This window comes from Calypte anna, chromosome 7 (assembly GCF_003957555.1).
Source record: "Calypte anna isolate BGI_N300 chromosome 7, bCalAnn1_v1.p, whole genome shotgun sequence".
Taxonomy (NCBI): domain Eukaryota; kingdom Metazoa; phylum Chordata; class Aves; order Apodiformes; family Trochilidae; genus Calypte; species Calypte anna.
Genome location: NC_044253.1, coordinates 35,351,749 through 35,374,391, shown reverse-complemented (window position 1 = coordinate 35,374,391; position 22,643 = coordinate 35,351,749). Strand labels below are relative to the sequence as shown.

General features: G+C 46.2%; 1 protein-coding gene across 2 annotated transcripts in view; it reads left to right on the top strand.

The window, feature by feature from the left end:
• The window catches only part of SATB2 (SATB homeobox 2), a 117,586-nt gene that overhangs the window by 61,841 nt on the left and 33,102 nt on the right, over positions 1 to 22,643 (top strand). For both annotated transcript variants that reach the window (XM_030454628.1, XM_030454629.1), the window contains exons 7-8: positions 6,188 to 6,660; positions 20,024 to 20,236. In XM_030454628.1, the coding sequence (XP_030310488.1) occupies positions 6,188 to 6,660; positions 20,024 to 20,236 (686 nt within the window). The remainder of the gene's footprint in view (positions 1 to 6,187; positions 6,661 to 20,023; positions 20,237 to 22,643) is intronic.

The window sequence follows — 22,643 nt, the reverse complement described above, 5'->3', positions numbered from 1 at the left end:
GGAGAGAGCTCCTTGGGTTTGCACTGGCTGGGAGGAAGAAGTGGCATCTCTCTTTAAATAGAAGTTTAAGTTGTGAAGATTCATCAAGAGTTACAGACCCCTTAACTGCTGTTTTCTACACCCACATTATCATTTTGTATTTCAGTGCTGTCCTTGATGTGAGGTGCCAGGCTGGGGAGTTTGGGCATGTGTATTGTTAGGAAACAATTTACCCACTGCTGTGGCCCTCTTGGCTCTTCCTCTCTGTGAGCAGAATTAAAGCAGACTTATTTAGGAAGGAGGTTTGTATGGTGAATAAGTGCATGTCTGAATTGCAGCTTTGCAGATTGTCTTTGGGCTGCTTTGGAGGGGTGGCTCTGAGCAGCAGCTGTCTTGTGCAGAAGGGGCCATGCTGCCATCTCAGGTGCCTGCTGGAGCTTGTGGCAGTACTGCAAAACCTGGAAACAATTCCTGGAAACCCTTGAGCCACTTGTCCCCTGCCTTCTCCCTGCCTTGCAGGGACTTTGTACCTTTTTAAATTGAGAGATCCTGACCAAAGCTGTTCAAATAACCTTACTCAGCTCGCTGGTTTGAGAACATCTGGAGTTCCAAGTAGAGTGCTTTTCTCAGTGAGGACCAGTTGTGCAGTGAGGCTGGGACTTTGCTGAATTATTAGTCATTTTCTAATCAGAAAGCACTTTTTGCTTCTAATCTACAGAATCTCAGGATGAATTTTCCACCATATTAGAAGTATTCATGCGTGCTGCCTAACAACGTGTTAGCTCGGAAGGAAAGGGACTTCTAGGTCAGCATTAGTGGAGATGAGATTGGAAAGGGAGGAAAACCTGAAGATTAGTTATAGGCACAAACTTTTGTGGTGTGAAAGCTGCAATGTGGCTGGCTGTGATGATGTGGATTTCATGAAACACATTGTTCTGACAGCAGAACTGAATTCTGCTCACTGGAAGTATCTGAGGAGTTCATATGTCTGCCTTAATGATGTTTGTGTTCTGTCTCCTTCCTTTCACTGTCTCTGGTGTGATGAGTCAGGAGGAGATGCACATGTATCTCCTGGAAGGATTGCACAATGGACTGGGTATTCTGGGAGGTTTGCACCTCCCTCTCAAGGTGCCCACGGAGGGTTAGCACTTAAATAGCAGGACAGACTTCTGTCACAGTGGTTTGACAGGAAGGCAGCTATTTTTATATCAGATGAGACCACTGGTCCATGTAAACCGGTCTCTGTGTTCCTGTCAGACAGTTGTGAGTAATATTTGCCCTGCTTCTCCTTTTCCATTTCACCTGACCAGTATTCCTGTGTTGCACCACGGGGTCACTGATGCACCTTCAACGTCAGTCTCTTCCCTGGCAGGTGAATTTGGCATGTCCTGTCTGCAGAGGGTGTGAAGGTGGCTGTGAAGAACTGACTTCATACTTCTGTGTGCCCTCTTGAACCTGTACAGTAGCCCAAAAATACTCTTAAGATCATGGGTTAAATTCTTCTCTTCTGACCAGCATCTTCAGAAGCAATGCAGTCCATCAGAAGAATATGACTTTTAGTATGTTTAAGCAGAACAGGCAGATGTTAGCAGCTGTGTCCCAAGGGATGCCTTGAATCTAATCTTCAGGCCAAGGGAGGGAGAAGTTCAGCTGTAGTTGAGAGTCAGCAGTGTCAGGAGCCTCTGCTCAATTCACCTGAAACAGAAGCTGGTCAAAGGCCAGAACTTTTAATGGTAGTTCTACTAAATACAAAAATAGTGCCTTGTGCTTTGGTGGGAACTGAAGGGTTTGCAGCAGGAGGAAGAACAGACAATGGCCTTTTCCTGTCTGTTTTCCATTAGGCTTGGATAAAGGCTTTTGCTACCCACCGCCAGCAGCCAAACCAGTTCTGGATGTGCTCTAAAGCTATTTTGAGGTTCTTTGCTCTCCTGCGGGAGCAGAGGAAGGGAAAGGTTTTAAAAGTTGTGACTTTTAATCAAGTCTGTCCCACCGGTGGATCTGCATTTCATCCAGCCCTGAGTGCAGGAACAGAGGCCCAGGCAGAGGTCAGGCAGGGATTGGAGTCAGTGAAGGATGTGGGGAAAGGTGGAAGTTAGATGTTGAGACTCCTCAGGCCAGCCCTTTGCACTGAAGTGGCTAAGTGGTCTGTGATTAAAAGAAGTAAGTCCCTTCCCTAACTCTAGATGAAAAGATACAGTAGTACCACTTTAGAAGCACTCCTCATGCTCTGGAGTGGTTCTGCTCTTCACAAAAGTGGCAATCCATCCCGTTGTAGCTGAAGCAGAGGGCAGCCCCCAGGTGCTGTGCAGCAGCCCTGTGTCTGTGAGGCAGAGGCTGGGACTCATCCCCAGGCACAGCTCCAAAGTTCACGTCCTGCTCCAGTGAGCAGGATGGTGCTAAGCCAGGAGAAACTGTGGGAACCTTTCCATCTCCAGCTGAGCTCAGGGCACCCTACAGCTCACAGAGCTCTCCCTGCTTGGCCATGACCACCGCTGGTGACGTCCTTCATGATCACCAGGTTTTAAATAATAAATAAGACAAAGAAGCAAACTCCGAAGCACTGGAGAAGAGCCCTGGGTGGTGACATCCTGCCACAATTGAAGCGTGGCAATTCTGCTGGCTAGTAACTTATTACAAAACGTTTCTTTACCAACCCCTTCCTACTCTGGGGCAAAGTGCCCGTGTGCCTGCGGGACTGAAGACTCACTGGGGCATGGGTGCTGGTGGCTCCTCTCTGTCCCCACTGCACTGCTCTGCTCTGCTCTGCTCTGCTCTGGGAGACTTGGTGGGCTCTTACTCTCCCTGCCCCGTCCATTATTATGCACAGGAATTTGGTTTCCAGTTCTGTCAGTCAGCTCAGTACTGCTCACAAGCCCTAAATGCCCCACGGGCTTTTGTCAGAATGTTCCTATTAACAACTCAGTAAAAAAAGAGTGAGGGGAAGGGAAGGTGGAGAAAGAAATCTTATTTTAAATCTTTCCGAGCTGGTTTTCTTTCAAATGGAAAGTTGCATGTGGACCACCCCAAGCTATTGTGCTGTGGACTTGCTTCAGCTGTGCTGGGCTGCAGAAGGCAGATTTGGGTAGAGGTTAAAAGCGTGGCAGAGGGGAAGGGGGCACTGGATTGCTTTTGGGCTGCATCTAGCAAGTTTCTAACTCAGTGTGGAGCTGCAGTGCATTGGCACACGTGGTAGTCATTATGAGGAGAGAAAGGAACACTGAAATACAACCATTTGCTGCCCTCATTCTGGGGACTCTCTTGGTTTCTGACTGCCTTGTAGAGGTAGTGGCGTGTTGTCTGGGTGACAGGGAAAGTAGGCTGGAGGGCTTTGGGAGCTGCTTGCTGAGCTGGGCCTGGTGTCCCAACACCTTGAGGCTGCCTACCTGCTCTATTGCTTCAGCAGGGTGGCTGGCTCTGGAAGGTGGCAGTGATTTTGTCCTTGGTTTAAAAGAGGTCTTCAAGCAAAGAGCTGCAGTGAGGTGCAGGGAGAAAAGGGAAACACTGCCATGGCTTTTGCAGTGGCCACAGCACAGATGGAGGTGGGAAACAGTCTCCTGGACCAGCTTTTGTTTAACTAGCACAGGCACTGCAAGGTGAGGAAATTTGTCAGCAGTGCTTGAACACAGCACATGTCCATGGAGCCCTTCCCTTCCTACATTAAGGTCCTGCTGCTGTCGCACTGCTTTGTATTCCAGTGTATTCAGATCCTAGCAAGTTGCTACAGGCCTGCAGGAGCTGTGAATGTCTCCCCAGATTGAGTGGAGCAACAGCAAAAAGGGAAGGAGAAGGGAAAGACTGGAATGTGGCAGGAACATGAAACATGGAGGATGCAAAACCTTCTCTCAAGAAGACCTGCTGCAGAATATTGATGTCACAGCATCTCCATGGCTCCTTTTTGTCTCAGAGCAGTGCCGAGAAGCTGACCCATCTCCCAGGGCAGTGCCAGGCTCCATCTCAGGCTTGTCTCAGGCTTGCTCCAGTCCATCCCCACAGAACCCTACCAGTCCATAGTTACCAAAGAACAACAGGGAATCTGATACAGGGCAATGTGTTACAGAAGGAGAGAGTCTTGAGGGGTTGAGTAATGCACATTTTTTCCATCCAGTGTAACTGTTAATGGTAACCTTTTATTATTGAAGTGGTTGGAGTGAGTAGGAGCTGGTTTGTATATGCAGGGCTGTATGGCCTAATGTGATCTGAAAGGAAACAGATCAGAAGGGAAAAAAGCACCTATGGATGCACCTCAGGTGATGTCTCTGTGTAATTGTTATTCCAAGTAGCACTGCAGAGATTAACAGCCTGACAGCCTTTTAATCTTAAACTTTATTTTTATAGGGGTTTATAGCTTGGCACTGAAGTCAGGAGTGGGTGGAAACTTGGGAAATGTGGTTCAGCCCAGAAAATGAATGTTATTTATATTTATTTCTCACCAAGTTTTCAAAAACACTTGGTTACTGTTTTTGTATTCTAACAAGTAGTAATTTGTTGGTTTCAGTGACTTGTTCTCTGTGTATTTCTTAAACTACAAAATAGTTCAGAACTTCCTTCAACTCTTCTGAAAGTCCTAGTGGAAGGACTCTGGGTTTCCTGGGGTCTAAATGAAGACTGAGTGCATTTCATAGCTGAAATAGACAGCACAAATAAACCCTTAATCAGAAAATCAGTTGGGTTGAAATATTGGCTTTTGTAGAAAAATGTAGTTTTCTTAGAAATGCTTAATTTTTATTTTTAAGACGTGTTTCTTAAGCAATTATTTTATTGAAGCTTAAAGATTTTTGTGCATTTTTTCCTTAAAGAATGGGCAGAGTGAGTCAAAATTTTTTACAAGAAAATCTTGGGTACAAATTCACATAGTTGTAAAATTCAGTACTTGTGATGTTCCAGAATGACAACTCTAAAGATAGAAACTGTGTGTGTTTGTGTGTGTTCAGGCCATGGCTCCTACCCCAGTGAGAATTCAAGGCTCTCTGGCTGAGCTCAGCTCTGGAAGGTGAAAAGAGCTGTCTTGCTATTGAGAAGGAAACAGAGAAAGTCATCAGGAAGCTGTCATCCTGAGTCTTAGCTGTGTAAAGCTTCAAAGCTTTAGATAAAAGTTTTTAAAAAGGAGTTCAAAGCCTCGTACAGTTGTTCATCATTGCACAAGTGATAACAGTATTATGGCATTTATGAAATAAATCCTATCTTGTCACTTGCTGAGAGCAATCCAAGAAGGAGATGGTAGTTTCCTACTTGTGTGACATGTCTCTGAGCACTTTGTTAGCAGCTCAGTATATAAATGCCCATCCAATTGCAGGTTGGAATGTACAACCTACTGTAAACTGACTTATGGTTGCTTTCAATTTTCTAAATAGATTTCTGTACTACTTTTTGAGGAAATTTAGGTTGGTAATATGTGCTTTTAGTTTTGTTCTTATACACAAAAATATTGCTGACAGAAGAGTTTTTAAAGGGACAGGCATCATGGGGTTTGTTGTGCTAAACAAAGGGTTTTTTTTAAGAGAGTGAAGTCACTTTTTTTGAAGTGGGCATTCGAGCAGAGCTGCTTCAAGGTTTCTGGACAGAGTCCCAGCAGTGAGGCTTTGTGTATCGGAAGGGTTGCTTTACCATTTGCTCATGTGTGACCTGCCTGGTTCTGTAGCTTGCTTTCCCACGAGCAGGGTGAGTGGACAGTGCCAGATAAGCCACCAGGTAACTTTATCCACTCTCAACACAAGGCAGAGTTTGTGTCAGGAAGATAAGAGCTGCAGAGTTTGTCATGAGAAGCTGTTCCATGAGCTGCACAGGGAACAGCCTGATTTCCATTGGGTTTGTGTGAGTGGATGCTCATTTTGGTTTCTTGCCTTCACTTGGATACCAGTGGTTCTGAAACATCAACTCCTTTTAAAAGTTATTCAGTGTGCTGTGGTGGGTTCAAAAGTCAGGGACAGTGTGGGTAGAAATGTCCAAGTTTGTTTCTCTAGGAAACAAGGTTGGAGAGGATATCTGCTACCAGTTTGATAAGGAGGCTTTCTGAGCCTGGGAAATCCACTAGAATTGTAATTGTTGTTGTTGCCTTTACTTTGTGCTGCTTATGCATGTGTTCCTGTGAAGCTTTTATGGAAGTCCAGACTTGGAAGCTGTTGTGCACAGCCACCTGCAGTAACCCTGCTCTAACAGTCCTCTAAGTGCCAACTGAAATGACAGCAAAATAATTTTTCTCTTTTAACAGTGGAACGAGTGGAAAGAGAAAACCTTTCAGACTATTGTGTTCTTGGTCAACGTCCCATGCACTTACCAAATATCAACCAGCTGGCAACCTTGGGAAAAACTAATGAACAGTCTCCTCATGGCCAAATCCACCACAGTACTCCGATCAGGAACCAAGTGCCAACCATGCAGACCATGATCAACCCTGGGCTCCTGTCTCCTCAGCTGAGCCCACAGCTGGTGAGGCAGCAGATAGCAATGGCCCATCTGATAAACCAGCAGATTGCTGTCAGCAGGCTACTGGCTCACCAGCACCCACAGGCTATCAACCAGCAGTTCTTGAACCATCCACCCATCCCCAGAGCTGTCAAGCCAGAGCCATCCAATTCCTCGGTGGAAGTGTCTCCAGATATTTACCAGCAAGTCAGAGATGAGCTGAAGAGAGCCAGTGTGTCTCAAGCTGTGTTTGCAAGAGTAGCATTCAACCGTACACAGGTACTGATTTCTCTTCTCTAAGCAAGAAGTGCTGAGGGCCTGAGCTGAGCTCTGGGGGGGCTGTGTGGTTCTTCTGGGTCATGGCAAGAGGTCTGTAATAGGAACAGGTCAGACCATCCTCTGGTTTTCTCCCCAGTTCCTCTGTGAGGATGGAACAAGACTGTGTCTTCCTGGAACAGCTGTTGGTTTGTCTCTGGTCCCTGTGCAGTTACCTGAGCTTTGTTTTCTAGCAGCAGTAGATCTTATTTGCTTTCACACACCTGATACAAGTTTTGTCCCTCACCTAGTGAAATGCAGCTGTTGAAATGACTGCCTGATAGTGTCAGCCTAAGCCTGACACCTGGAGTACCCAGGTGTTCAGGAGGACAAGCCATGCCAGTGATCCTGCTGCCAGGTACCATTCCAGGCACTGGGAGTGTGATCTCTCACTTGGGCTACTCTGTAAGAAGGCTAAAGAAATGGAAAGTGGCTTCATATTTATTATTGGTACAAATTTCTGCTGTGCAGGCAGAGCTGGTCTTTGAGGTGAGCCTTACCTGTGAGAGGAGACAAGGGCCACATGTGTGTGTCTCCTGGAGCTCAGTCCCTTGTCCCATACAGTGCCTTTGTCTGTTCTCCTGGGTTAATGATTTTCTTTGGCACTGCCATTTTGGAAATGCCATGTTATGAGGGAACTAATTAAAGTATGGAACACATTTTTATTACTTCCCTTCTTCCATTAAATTCATAAGATGTCTGCACTCAGAAAAAAACATTCACTTTCAATCAACATGACTTTGAGTTCTGGGGTTAGCCTTGAGGATATCAAATGAAAACTACATAGGAATGTATGAGTATTTCCTCTTTAAAATGCTGCTTTTAATTTGGAAAAGCTTTTCAGCCCTCTGGGATCATAACCCATGTATATAAAGCCTGGTATAATCAAGGTAGATGGTATTGACAGAATGACATATTCTGCACTTGAGTGAGAGGTCAGCAGTCAGGTTGCTGCTGGTGAGGGTTTTGCCAGTGTCCCTGAGCATGAAGCTCTGCTTTGGTTCCAGCCCCACCTGACAGCATTCCCTGGGTGAGCCTGGGACAGCAGGTCTGGAACCAGCCAGACTGGGCTCACTCAGCAGGAGCAATGACATGAAGCAGGCATGGCAAGGGAATGTCCTTTGAGAAGGTGCAAAACACCTTTCCTGGGCAGGACTGCACCTCTGATACTCTGTCCCTGACCAGTTTGCTTTTGGGGTCAGGATATAAAGCAGGGGCTGTGGTTCAGGGTACTGGTTTCACTGGTTTTGTCAATCCTGCTGTCCTTCTCCTGGCATTTATCTCAGGGTGCATTAACTTCTCTAGCTTTTCCTTAAAAAACAATCTTCCCAATGCTGATCACTTCATTACAAGATATCAGACACATAATTTTATATAAGAGGAAAGAAATTACCTACTTCTTAGCCCCCTGTTGTAAGGAATATGATGTCCCATTCAGTCTATGGCACTAACTCCAGAACAGGGAAGTCTTAAAACATCCATGAAAGGTTTGCTCCCCTCACAGCTGTGTTTCAGTAGCCTGCAGGGCCTTCAGATAGAATACCAGTAGACCTTACAGAAGCATCATATCCCTAGAAGCCACGACCATAGCAAAAGAGTGTGGGAACATATTTATACTTCCCTGTGCTCAGCTTTTAATTCCAGCTGAAATCAGTCTCCTCTGGTGTCAGAGACTCAGTACCTGACATCAGAGGTATGAAGAGGGCAGTCAGCCTTGTGCTGTGAAGGAGATGTGGGATGTTCCCACACATCCATGCTGGAGAAGGAAACTCTGCAAGAGGCATTTGGAGCAGAAGTTCAAGTCTGCTCTCTCTTGCATTCTCCATTCTGCTTCCCAGGATGCTCTCTGTGGGAGATGAAGCCATGCAGGTTTCTCTCTGAATATGTTTGGGTTGTTGCATTGTGCAGGAAGTGCCAGCCTTAGAAACTAGAGGTCTGTTGTTTCTGGTGGTGGTACCAAACAGTGATGCTGTGTGCCAGCCAGCTAATAATTGGATTAATCACTGCTTAATCTGGGCCACTGCTTAATCTTTCTTCCTGGTAGCTCTGTGGTGCACATTAGCCTATAATTAAGTATAGCTTCATGAAATATGTACTGTGAGGCTTGTTTAATAGATAAACTATTCTCTAATTTATTTTAAAGTCCAATGACCTACATACTCAATGCTGAAAACCCCCTTCTTACTAACATTATTTCTCCCCTGAGACCTTCCATCTGAGCTAATCTGTTAAATGAAGTAGAGGAAGCTTTGATCCAAACTAGGCTAAACCCATGGACCAAATGTCTGACATGTGTGTGAGTGTGGCAAGGGGGACATGAGAAAGGGCAGAAGAAGTACAGCTCTATGGTTTGTTAAACACCCAAATCTTCCTCTTAGAGCTGGAAATACGTGGGGCTGTGTGACAAGCCCTGTGCCTTTCCTGGGACACAAGGCTCTCACCAAAGACCAGCCACCAGGCAGCTTCCTACTTTTTGTGCAGGCAGGAGAGCTCCACGGGGTCTTTGGCTAGGAGCTGTGTTAGCCATGAAGAGGGTTTCTTTCAAACAGAAAATTGCAAAGTAAACATCTTAAGCTTTATTTGAAACTGGGTATGAAACACCCCAAAAGTGTGTGTGACTGATTTTTAGTAAATGCCTTGGGCCAGCCTCTGTGCCTTCTTTTTATTTTCTCTTCAGAGAGGCAATGCCACGATTTTAATTCCCCCTGCTGTAAAACCTAAATGCTTATTCATTCAGCAAACAGGACAGGTAAAAGAGAGTTCTCAGACCCACAAAGACAATATAGTTATTGAATTGGTTTTAATGACACCATTTCCAAAGAGTAGGAAATTCCTGCACAACCTTATAAACATTAAAATGCTCGTGCACACTGTGATGTTTGTCTAAGCCTAAGGCTGTTGCCTACAACCTGCTCAGAGATTATATAAAGGATGTATGTTGGAAAAACACCCTCTTAGGCTTGATGTAGCCTTCCTTTCTCTGGTGGCTGCCAGCAGCACTGCAGGTTTTTACTCCAGGCATGATCCTTTCTTGTGGGCTGTTGAAACCTTTCCAGAAGGTTGTGCAGCCCAAAGAGTGGAGCCAGGGCTGTTCTGCCCCATTCCAGGAGCCCTGTTGAGATGGGTGTGACACAGGCAGAGCAGACAACATGCAAAGGGGGGTTATATCCCTGGCTCTATGTTTTGCACCAGTTCCCTTCTTCCAAGGCAGCCAGGGAGCCCACTGGGTGCTACAGGGCAGGATGGATCAAGGGGGCTGAGGCAGTTTGCAGTATTGCTTGGGCAGGAGTCTCAGTTTCTTGCTCATGTAACTGTGTATTTGGTGCTCAGATTAGAATCATAGAATCATAGAATCATAGAATTGGCTGGGTTGGAAGGGACCTCAGAGATCATCGAGTCCAACCCTTGAACCACCGTTGCGGTTGCTAGACCATGGCACTGAGTGCCACATCCAGTCTCTTTTTAAATATCTCCAGGGACGGAGAATCCACCACTTCAGTGGGCAGCCCATTCCAATGACGGATCACTCTTTCCGTAAAGAAATTCTTTCTAATATCTAACCTAAACTTCCCCTGGCACAACTTAAGTCCATGCCCTCTTGTCTTGTTGAAAGTCGTTTGGTAAAAGAGCCCAACCCCCACCTGGCTACACCCTCCTTTCAGGTAGTTGTAGAGAGCGATGAGGTCTCCCCTGAGCCGCCTCTTCTTTAGGCTGAACAACCCCAGTTCTCTCAGCCTCTCCTCGTAGGGTCTATGCTCGAGTCCCTTCACCAGCCTGGTTGCTCTCCTTTGGACCTGCTCCAGGACCTCGATATCCTTCCTGAACTGGGGGGCCCAGAACTGGACACAGTACTCAAGGTGTGGCCTCACGAGGGCTGAGTACAGGGGCAGAATCACTTCCTTGGACCTGCTGGCAATGCTGTTCCGGATACAGGCCAGGATGCCATTGGCTTTCTTGGCCACCTGGGCACACTGCTGGCTCATGTTCAGCTTCTTGTCGATCCAGACTCCCAGGTCCTTTTCAGCCTGGCTGCTCTCCAGCCACTCTGTCCCCAGCCTGTAGCGCTGCATGGGGTTGTTGTGGCCAAAGTGCAGGACCCGGCACTTGGCCGTGTTAAACCTCATCCCGTTGGAATCAGCCCAACTCTCCAGTCTGTCCAGGTCCCTCTGCAGAGCCCTCCTGCCTTCTAGTTGATCAACACTCCCCCCCAGCTTAGTGTCGTCTGCGAATTTGCTGATGATGGACTCAATCCCCTCATCTAAATCATCAATGAAGATGTTGAACAGAACTGGGCCCAATACTGATCCCTGGGGGACACCACTAGTGACCGGCCGCCAACTGGATGCAGCCCCGTTCAGCACCACTCTCTGGGCCCGGCCCTCCAGCCAGTTCCTAACCCAGCACAGGGTGCTCCTGTCCAAGCTGCGGGCTGACAGCTTTTTCAGGAGGATGCTGTGGGAGACGGTGTCAAAGGCTTTGCTGAAGTCTAGGTAGACCACATCCACAGCCCTCCCCTCATCCACCAGTCGGGTCACCTGATCATAAAAGGAGATCAGGTTGGTCAGGCATGACCTGCCCTTCCTAAAACCGTGCTGGCTGGGTCTGATCCCTTGCCCATCCTGCAGGTGCTGTGTGATTGCACTGAGGATGATCTGTTCCATGACTCTGCCAGGCACTGAGGTCAGGCTGACGGGCCTGTAGTTTCCTGGGTCCTCTTTCCGGCCCTTTTTGTGGATTGGCGTGACATTCGCCAATTTCCAATCATCTGGGATGTCCCCAGTGAGCCAGGACTGTTGGTAGATGATAGCGAGAGGCTTGGCGAGCTCTTCTGCCAGCTCCTTCATTACCCTTGGGTGGATCCCATCTGGTCCCATAGACTTGTGGGGATCCAAGCATCGCAGGAGGTCACAGACTGTGTCCTTCAGGATTACAGGGGGGCTGTTTAGATCCATGTCACTTTCTCTGAGCTCCAGAAGCCATCCGTCTTCAGGGTAACCTGTCTTTCCGCTGAAAACTGAGGTAAAGAAGGTGTTAAATACCTCAGCCTTTTCTTCATCTTTAACAACTATTCTTCATGGCCGACGTGGTGGCTGTGGCTTCCTTTTGCATCTCTGTAACTTCAATTTGGAAATCTTCAGGCTCCCTTGAGCGTGGTGTTTACTGGAGTAATTTGTTTGTTATCTTTCTTCAAACTGTTGCAGTGATCAAATAGGTCACTAATGGAGAGCAAGGCATCCCTGGCTGGGGCTGGAAAAACTTCCTGCAAGAGGGTGAGTGGTTTAGAATGGAAGGCAGAGAGCTGTGTGACCCCCATCAAACACTCGGGAGTTACATGGTCATACCCAAGAGCTTGGTTTTAAAATGGAAAGCATCTTCCTGAAGGGTGTTTACACACAGCCAGGCTGTAAGCTGGACTTGCTATTGGTAGAAGCTTTGCTTTCTGTAAGACTTCAGCACTTCTTGATTGTATAAATCCATTCAATCTTGAGAAAAGCAAAACAAAAAATCACCATGAACAAACAAAGACCAAGGAAAAAAGTCTGATTCATACCACAAATCCACAGGAGAAGTGAAACTGTACTGTCAGAGGCAGAGCACCTTGCACTTGGAATTGCCCTCTGTGCATTTGTAAAAGCAGGCAAAGCTCTGAAAAGGCCAGAGTGCAGGAAGCATGCACCTTCTTTCAATCAGGATGACTTCCATGTGTGGGCCACCTAAACCAGGGGAGGTGACAAGTGGCCTCAAAAGGCATGAGCAACTTCCAGGTGGGCCAGCAGAGCTACTGGGAGAAGGGAGGCAGGACAAGGGGGCTGCTGGCCAAAGCTGCTACCAAGAGGTGAATACACACATGAACTTTGGCCATCTTCAGGGCAGAGTCCTTGTGCTGTCTCCCTTTTGCCCTGCAGGGTCTCCTGCTGCAGCGTTTGAGTTGCAGCCAAAGGTCTGTAAGAACCAAAACTTGCTTACCATGGGCTGCAGTGTACTGAGAAACAGGCATGTGGTGATGGGCACAGAACTGAGAAGACACTTTTAAAGTAAATGTACAAAAATCCTCTCTCTAAATTACCTTCTCCTTTTCTGGGCAGTTTTCTAGCAAATCTGGAGGTGCTGAAGTGATTTGTGCTCTTCAAATTCCTAGCTGGAAAAGAAGTCATTTGAATCCTGCTTTGCAGAAGGAAAGTGAATGGGCTGGAGGAGTTGCAGTCAGGATGGTTGGTCAGCCTGTATGGAAGAGTCCAGGCAGTCTAAATCAGCCTAGAGAGTGAACAAGTCTTTCTGTTTGTATTTATATATTTATTTTTAATTTCTTTTTGCCAATGTTTTTACATAGTAGCCAAAACTAGTAAAATGTTTGGGTGAATGGCCAGTGCTTGTTTCACTAAACAGCCTTAGAAGCTGGAAAGATCTGTGAGCTGAGGCTTTTTGCATGAAACAGTTGTGGTGCCAGATGCAAAAGAGAGGTGGGTAAGGATACCAGGTATGTTCAGCCTGCTTGTGAGTCTCTTCCCAAAGAGCACTGCTCCCTGCCTCCAGCTTTAGCTTGGGAACAGCTGTGGCTTTCCAACCTGCAGCTGGGCTCCTACCTGGGGAGCTGGGGTGTGAAAGGATGGGATGGATCTCTTTGGATGAAACAGGTAACAGCACAAGGAGGAGGAAACTCCTTCAGCCTCGGATGCAGTGAAATGAATGATGAAATCAACTACAATGATCCACCTGGTTGGAGAGCTTGGGTCACATCCTGGCTGCAGGAGGGAGGCACAGGATCAATGCTGGATGGTGGCCCAGCTTCTGGTGCCACTGTGGGCTCCTGCAAGAAAGAAGGGGGACATAATGCTGCTCTAGCATGCAAAGGTATTGCCAGGAGGTTCTGGAGGGGCTGGGGGCTCTGAGAGCAGTGGCATGGTTGGTGAGGAAGCTCCAAAGAAAGACTTGGAGGCAGGCAGGGAAGGAGGTGGGTGGTGACTCCTGATTTATGTCTAATTCTGCTTTCTTTGGCAAAATTCCCCCAATCTGAAGTGGCATCAGAAAAGGATCCTCTAAGAGGCTTTAAGATTACAAAGATGGTTGGTGGCAGTAACTAACTCTTCCACCTCTACTTGCTCGTGAGCCAAACCCTGGTCAGAATTCCCTTTGCAAATCATTTTCCCTTTAACTCGAGTGAGAGGAAGACAAGCAGCTTTAATTCTCTGCCTGGCATCTAGTGAGACAGTCATGCTGCATTCATTGCTAGGGTGTCTGCCTCATTGTGCACAGACTTTCAATTAGCAAGGGTTCTGGTTTTGGTTTGGGGGGGGAGATTTTTTGTTGTTTTTTTTCCCCATAGAAAACTCTCTCTCATTGCATGAAACCCTTTCATGCTGCCTTGCTTGTTTTATTCTTGTGTGTAATGTGGCACAAGCAGCGTTCTGTTGTACTCACAGGAAAGAGGGCAGTCTGTAAGGGAAGTGCTTAATTTAATAAATTGCAGATTTTTGGTACATGGGATATTTGTTCCAACAGTGGGTTTTGCACTGCCCAAAATTTCAGTTTCAATTAACTTAATTGTATTCAATAGGCTGAATGAAAAGATCTTAAGTAGCATGTGAGTCAGGCTTTCAGAATGTGTGCTGGGAGGAGGCTGCTGCCTGCTCAGCTGATGCACAGGAGCCCTGAGCCTTGGAAGCAAAGGCACAGACAGGCAGAGTGTGCAGGAGCTGTGCATCTTGCTCATTTTCCAGTGTGTTTTGGTGTAAAGGCTTAACACACACATTACCTAAATGGTGGCACTTTGGGGCTGCAGGTGTCTGGGCTTTTCTCTGCCTCCTTTTCCCCCACACAGCTCCACATGCACACCCTGCCTTCCCTCATAAAAAAAGATGCCATAATAAAAAAAGAGGCTTTATTAAACTAATGCAATAAAGGCATTTTCTGTGAGGATTTAAGCACTTCATTTTTAATAATAAAAATCAAATTGTCATTGTTGCACCCTGTATAAGTTTTATTCAAATCAGCCTCTAAATGCTTTGTGCCTGAGCAGCTCTCTCCTGAGATGTGTGTGTTTTAGCGTTGGTTAAATGAGTTTAAGAGCCAGGCTCATCCTCTGGCTGCAGGCAGTGAATCTAAAGATGGGGAGATTTCTTCTAAATGAGGGGCTGAGGTGCTGCATTCAGCTGCTCTGAAGGTGCTGGGAGGCAACTGGTTCCCCACTCAAAGTCCTGTGAGTTCTGAAGCTCCTGGGAGCTGACCCTTTGGCCCCTCAAGACAGAAGGGGTGGTCAGGGAAAAGGGTGCAAGCACAGTTTTGGCCAATGGAAACTGTGACAGGCTGGATACAAGGGTGCTTGGTTTGGCTAACCACTCAAAAATTTCCACAGATTATCTGAAGCAATTTTTTGCTCAGCAAAATTGGACTGGACACGTTGCCAGGATAAGCATTTCTAAGTGACTTCCAGCACTTCTGCTTCATGTCCTAGCTGGAATTAGGAAGAGATGCAAGGGAAGGGAAACAAAGCAAGGAGTGTTTGAAAATGAGCTTGAGTTGGAAGAAGCCTACAAGCACGTCATATAGAGGTTCTTGTTGAGTGCTGCACACTTAAGAGGCAAAGAGAAGTATGTTTGGAATTGTCAAATGTATCTTTCTCAGCCCGGGAGACAATATTGAGGGTGAGACCTGGAGTAAATGCAGGGAAGCAAAGAGATGTCAGGGTAAAACCTGCCTTGATGTGGGAGAAACACAGCAGGTGGAGGTGCTTTATTTCCTTGGAGGGTTCTGAGAAGGCAGTGCTTGTGCTGCAGAGCTCCCTGGGCTTTCAACTGCAAGGAGCAGGCAATTTTAAATGCAAACAGGGATTTTAGGCTGGCAAATCAAGGTGGCTGCTGGATGCTGAAGGTTTGGTGGCAGTGTTGCTAAGTAGGAATGAGCACCTAACCCTGGTTCCCTGAGTGCTGCTTTCCATGCTGGGAAGAGACCTGGGATGCTGAGAGGAGAGGAGAGGTTTCCATCATCGAGCTTTAAGATTCAGATGTTGAATTTGGAGAACTCTTCTATGTTTTTAACCCTGCTTAAAGTCACATCTGTACCTGAGGGGAAGCAGGATAGCTTTTCTGCTGAGACTCTCAGTTACAAGTACTGGGCTTAAAGTCCTTGGAGCTTTAAGTACTACAGGAGGAATATTTTTCTAGTATTCCAGCATTTTCTCTGTTGCTTTTGGCAATAGCTGAAGTTTGGAGAGGCACAAATAAACTGAAAAGTATGAAAAAACTGTTTATGCTTTTTTAGGCCTTCATTTATATAATCTCCTTATACAGAACATAGAACCTGAGGTTTAGCATATTAGTTGGGTTTATTTAAATTTTTGCCTTGGCCAGGGTTTTAATTGTCCAGAGCCTGTTTTGAACCTTTTTAACCTTACTGCCTGCTCTGGTAGAGACATTCCTTAGGTCTGGAGGAGAGATGCACAGCTCTCATCCAGGTCACCAGACCTGACACGTGTGAGGTCCTGGCCAGTGCCTGTCAGCCTCCTGCTGCTTCATGGCCCTCATCTTCCTCTGTCCCCAGGACATCCGTGCCTGGGTCACACTCCAGCATGACCTCCACCCCCACATCCAGCTTGCTTTTGGAAAGCTCTGGTTGCAAAACTGCCCTGCATTTGGGCAGAGTCCGCTGTCCCACTGAGATCTCATTTACACCCTCTCCAGGCCGCAGCCAAAGCACTTTGGGAAGAAGACAGAAAAGCTTCCCTCACCTTCTGTGGGCTTTGGGCAAGCCTCTGTGTTGGCCTGGAAGGCTGGTCAGTTGGTCTGTTGGATGTAGGAGGCAGTTTGGATAACATTTGCTCTACATTTGTACTGTGTTGTCTTTCAGAAGTTCCTTGAAACAATTTTCATGCCCATGAGGTTTGTGTTGTTTATCCTGGAAGTCCTGTAGTTAATAAAATTTAAAGAAATAAGTTCAACAAATGGGGTTTCACAGAATGAGTGCAAAGCAAACCCCCACGACAGTGACTTTGGCTTGAAGGACCACATTTCAGCTGGACTGAAAAAGCACTGTCAAAATGACTTCTACCTTAACCAGATCCCTCAACTTTTTTATTTTGATTGGAGAAATGTTTCTCTACATTTTTTTTAAAGTCAGATATGGATCAAGTGTGAAATTTTTAAAATGGTGCAAGTTCCAGGGGTAAAGCAACCTGTGCCTGCACTGAGTCCCTGTCTTGGGGTGAGCACGGCCTCTGTCAACCTGAAACTTCTCTTCAGCAGCTGGTTTAAAAATGATGCACAGGAATGAGAAAGATGCTATCAAGCTCCATGTCCTAAAATGTATCCTGAGAGCTGTGTTTGGTACAGAACTTGGCTATTTACGGAATACTTGGCTATTTGGTACAGAATTTGGCTATTTAAAATCAGCTGGAGGCTTCCTAGTCACTGAAGATCTCTTAGGTTTGCAGAGTGGGTTACTCTGCAAACTGCCAATTTTTAATTTATTTTCTTTTAATATGTGAGATGTAAGTAAGTCAGAATGAGCTAATTTAGCCAATGGAATTTTATAGCAAATGTACAAATGCTGTGGGTTTCCCAGCCTCACCCCCTCCAGCAGAAACATAATTTGCAGAAATGAAAACAGTCCCTGGCTGGCTTCAGGGTTTTCTCAAAAATAGAAACAGTGGGGTTCGTCTGGCTGGGCCGGTTTCCTCACCACACACCTGGTGTATATCACTTTAAAAAATACATTGTGCCTGATTAAATTACAATTAAATGAAGTCATGATCATTTGTTTTTCTGGAAGGAAGATGTTTTGCATATTGAAAGGCTAATTTCTTGCAGGTGACAAAAAAGCTGATGATATTATTTAATTTTGCTTTCTTTTTTATAATGTTTCTCCCTGGTTAGTTTGTGTATACTTCAGTAGCTCAGAATTATATCACTGTAAACGTTATTGCTTCCCAGATCCTTTATTTTATTGTCCTACCCTATCACTCAGCTATCTGCCCACTGTTGTTTACCTGCAGTGTTTATCTCCAGTTGCAGGAGGACGTGAGGTTTCTCCCTCTGTGTCAGTTTTTGTGTTACCTGCCCTGATAAATCAGTGTCCAAGCACAGGAGTTGATACCTGGGGCAGCCAGGTCCCTCTGGGTGCTATGGACCCTCTATGCCTCTGATTTACAGAGGGAGTCAATGACTGCACTGGAAAGTAATTGCTGGCATGCTTTCCCAGATGTTTCTGCTCTCCATTTTTGAAATTGGACCATAAATTTAGCCAGGCTAAGATGGGAAGAAAAAGCTGTCTCCGAGTCAGCTCCAATAGCTTCCAGGAACCTTTCTTTCAAGCTAAACCCATTAATATTTGAAGTTGATCTTTTCTTAAAAAGCAAATAAGTTATGTAGTCTTTAAAAGACCCAGGAAGTTAAGAATTCAGAGAATCTGTGGGACTGATAGTTCGTTTATTTCCTGCATTTGGAGAGTTTTCCCTGCCTTGAAGGGAAAACAGGGACTTAACTTCCAGTCTTGGAAGCTAATTCCAGGAATGGATGGCTTCAGGCTTCCGGAACGTCGGGTTTTTTTGGTTAATCTCCCTCAGCCCATGAGCCTGGCAAACTTTGGAGAGCTTTTCAAAATGTCTGCAGCTCCTCTGAGGGGTGGTAAACCCCGAGGAGGAAGCCAAGTATGAGCAGGCAGTCGTGTTGAGGTCACAGAGCATACCAGAGGCCAGCCCGGGACTGCACATTCTTCAGACTTTTTCCCAGTGTTGATCTTTTTCACCAGTTGGCTTCTCTCTCCAGTCACATTTCTGACTGGAGGCTTCCACCATGGCTCCATTCCCAGCTCCAGTCCTTCTGGTAACTACTCTGATGATTGCAGGAGGATGCAGTTCTGTCAGAGAGGAGCTGAGAAGGTGGAGATGTCTGCAGCCTACCTGCAGGCTCTGAGCAGAGCCTGTTCTGAGCACTCCTGGTGTAACCTCTGCTGAAGTCAAGCTTGCATCTGTAATGGCATGGAATGTTTAATACCAGGGAGCAGGTAAATGCAGGTAGCAGGTAAATGCAGGTGTTTGCTGGGTTTGTGAGGAGAGCTTGGTAAATAAGATCAACCTACTGAAAATGTTGGCATTTGGTTAGCTGGCTGACTGCATGGGCAGTGTGACTGCAAGGCTTTTTGGAGGAGTCTCTGACAGGAAGGTAGTAAACTGAGTAAATGTTGTAGGGTTTTGACTGAGGTGGTGTTTTCTAGCAACATTTTTCTTGCAAGAAAGGAGGAAGCCTTGACTGTACTGTGAGGGAATTTGCCTGGGTAGTGGCTGTAAAGTAACTGCATTTCTTACAATGTAAGTCGTCTGGGTGGGTGAAAAGGACCCCTCTCTGCTGCTTTGCACATGTTTCATGAAACTGCTGTTAATTGCTTTTTGGAGTGAAATTACCCCTTCTGTGAGGTGGGGGATTTGAGGGGGTGCCTGGGGGGAGCTGGTGGCACCCACTATGTCCTGGGAAGAGCTTCTGTAGGCCCTGCTCCAGGCTTGTGTGTTCTGCCTCAGACTTCCAGATAATCCATGGAACTGCCGAGTGTATGGAGTTAGGCATAAGTTTAACCCCATCATTAGATTTAAGCCTCTTTTAATGACATTTTCATCTTTCCAACTCTTTTTTTCCTTTCCTTATTTTATTTTGGAAGTGCTGTGCTGGCTACCTCCTGGAATAATGGCTTTTGTAAACACTAGATGAATGTGGTGTTCATTCATGCTTGCAATCTGAAGCCTGTGGTACTTTAAAATGAGGCATGAAAGAACGGGTTAAATCCCTAAAGCTAGATCCTAAGGCTCTATTACTGCTCTATTTTTCTCCTCTCAGAAATGACTGTCCAAACCAAAATGAACGGACTGTAACATCAAAAACCAGCCAAATGTTTTTCTTAATAAAGCTCCTGCACTTTTTAAATGTCGAAACTAAATTTACCAACCTTGGCAGATTTGTCAAAGATGAACAGGATTGCCAAGTCTTCCCAGCTTCAAGTAAAGAGAGAGAGAGATCTAACAGCTCCTAAAATATTTGCAGCAAGCACCTGGTGGTAACTGCAATTTCTTCTACCCAGTGCACCTACCTTCCTACCCAGCATCTCCATACTCAGAGGCTTATTGCAGTGCCAGAATAGGACAGTCCCAAAATAAATACCAGCCCCCAGAAGACGAACACTTTCCTACAAAATATCCCCTCTGGAAGAGCCCTTGAGATTCTGCTGTAGGATCTGAGTATTGCAACCCAGCTGGTTACACTAAACAAATTAAAAAAAAACCCAAACCAAACCCAACCAACACATGACTGGGCTTTTTTTTCTTTTTTTTCTTTTTTTGAACCAGGGTTTGTTGTCAGAGATCCTGCGTAAAGAAGAAGACCCTAGGACAGCATCCCAGTCCCTGCTGGTAAACTTGAGGGCAATGCAGAATTTCCTCAACTTGCCTGACGCGGAGCGGGACCGTATCTACCAGGATGAGAGAGAGAGAAGCATGAACCCCAACGTGAGCATGGTGTCTTCAGCTGCCAGCAGCCCAAGCTCCTCCAGAACCCCCCAGGTAAGATGTGATTGATCCCTCCTTAGCTCTCTGTTGTGTGGATTAGCCCAGGGAAGGAGTTCTTCCCTTCCCCTTCCCCTGTCAGTTGCTTTCCTCACCCGGATGAGTTGTGGAAGTCCTTTTGTAAGGTTTTGGAGTGACTGCTAAGAGATGTTCAGAGGATTGCAGCAAGATGTTGCAATGATTCTAGCTTTTATCAACACCATAAATGCAAAAAAATATGTAACATTAGTGCCTGAAAGAGTGTGTGTGTGTGAGCATTACTCACAAACTGTTGCTGTATGTCCACTAAATGACTATTACGGAGTATAGAGATTTTATATCCACATATTGTGGAGTATAGAAAGCACACAGGAATTTTTATCTGTGTCCATCACATTCTGCAGAACACAGAGGAAATTTCTGGGCTTGTGGAGAGGTCCATATGTGTTGCAGTAAAAAATTTAGTGAACAGATTTGGAGAGTGAACTAGATAGCAGTCAGTTTGCTTGCACAGAGGTGATGGTTAACTCCTCCCGTGACATTTGCCTAACTTGAGTTTGAAATTTCTGACTGCAGACATGCTGGGTTAGTTCTGCCACTTCTCTTGATCACTAGAGAAAGGGCCTGGATAACCCTTCTGGATAACCCCAAGTCTGCAGAGGCTTGGCCTGTGTTTGCTCTGCTTCTAACAGTGTTACTGAGCAGTTCTCATACTGAGTTCTGTAGCCACAGCTGCTAAAAACAAGTAAGGACTGAGTGGGGAATTTGGGGAGCAAGGGGGAGGGAGCAGTATTTTTTTACCTGCAAACTGATCATCCTTCAGGAAGGTAGGTTGCTTGTTCAGAGTAAAGCTGGCATTTGGGTGCACTTCACCATGGTATCAGGTAGAGAGTTGTTTTCCTTGAAAGCAACAGTATCCTGCCAACCAAAATTTGACAATTTTTATTACAGGAGAAACTGGTTGTATAACTCTTATCTATTTAGGTACCTTTCAGTGAAATTAAAATTATAAAGGGAACTATTGTAAGTGTTTGCTTTCTGCCTTTATTTATATTAATGAAAGGAGTAGCTTATTCCTGTTCTATATTTATTGCAATAGATTTCACAACTAAAATCAAATAACAGAAGGAAAAGGAGAGGTCAGAGGTAATCAAGTGAGAATTAAAATGGGATCTGTTGCCCCATTTCATTCCTCCATTAAAATACAACATTCTTCCATGTTCTAGCCACAGCTGGAACAGTATTTAAATCAATGGCAATTTTCCCTGCCTTTGTAAGGGCTATGTGTTGCTAGAAAACCATGTCCTCGAGGTATACAGCAGCCTATCCTTGCCTTATTTTTGGCTGGAAGAATGCAGTAGAATATTATGAGGCTTTTTAATCAGCAAAAAGCAACACACAAAGGTTTGTGTACCCAGCACCCTCTGGATAGCACTCCCCCAGCCCTGGGAGGGCCAGCACCAGTCAGCACAGGTGCTGTTTTGACAACTTGGACACCTCTGCAAATGAGGCTGCTTCCCAGCAGCACGGCTCCTGCGCTTCCCCATATGCCTGGGATTAGCTCTGAGGAGACAAATGCCACCCTGGTGTGCAGCAGGGTGGGGGGTGCTGTGGGGTGGCACCTTTCAGGAATCCTCTCAGGGTGCCGGAGAAGCCGATGGAATGGTGTTTGGGAAGGTGGTTTCCATAGATACCAACCTCACGTGGCAAGTCTGGTGGGAACCAGCACCGTGGGTAGGAGGAGGCCTCTGGAGGTGGCTGGCTGCATGGGCACCCAGAGTCACCCATCTCGGCTCTCCCTACCTCTGAGGCACCCCTGGCAGGGTGTCCTCTCCTCAGGAGCTGCCCCAAGGTGAGGAGGGCAGGTGGAGCCAGCAGAGAGAGCCACAAGGAGACATTTCAGCCATGGCAAACCCCTCCTGAATATCAAGCCCAGTTTTGAATCTCGGCCTCTGACATGGAACACTTGGGTGTCTGGGCTGTTTCGGTGTGGTACTTGCCCTGCTGATTTCAGTCATTAAATAAAAATGGCCCAGGCCTCAGAGTGTGTTTTCTGACATGTGGCCGTGGAGCTGGAGGTGTGGGAGACCCATACAGGATGGAGCTGTATTTTTAATCATTCTGTTACTTGCTAATTTTGTTCTTCTCAGCATCCTGGGCCTCTGTAACAGCCTTTGAGGCTGTGGTGACCTCAGCTGCTGCCAAAGGCTCCAGTGACTGGGGAGGTTGTTTTTTTGTACCCCTCAAAGCACTGCAGGGCCTTTGGTAAAATTGAGCTCCATTAAATGAGTCCTGACAGACTTGGACAGTCCTCTTCCTTCCCATGACCTCTTTGTTGTTTTCTTATGTTTCCCACAATCACCCGAACTTCCATCAGTCTGTGGCCCTGCCAGGCTGCACCCTGCCTGTGCCCATGGCCTCTGGG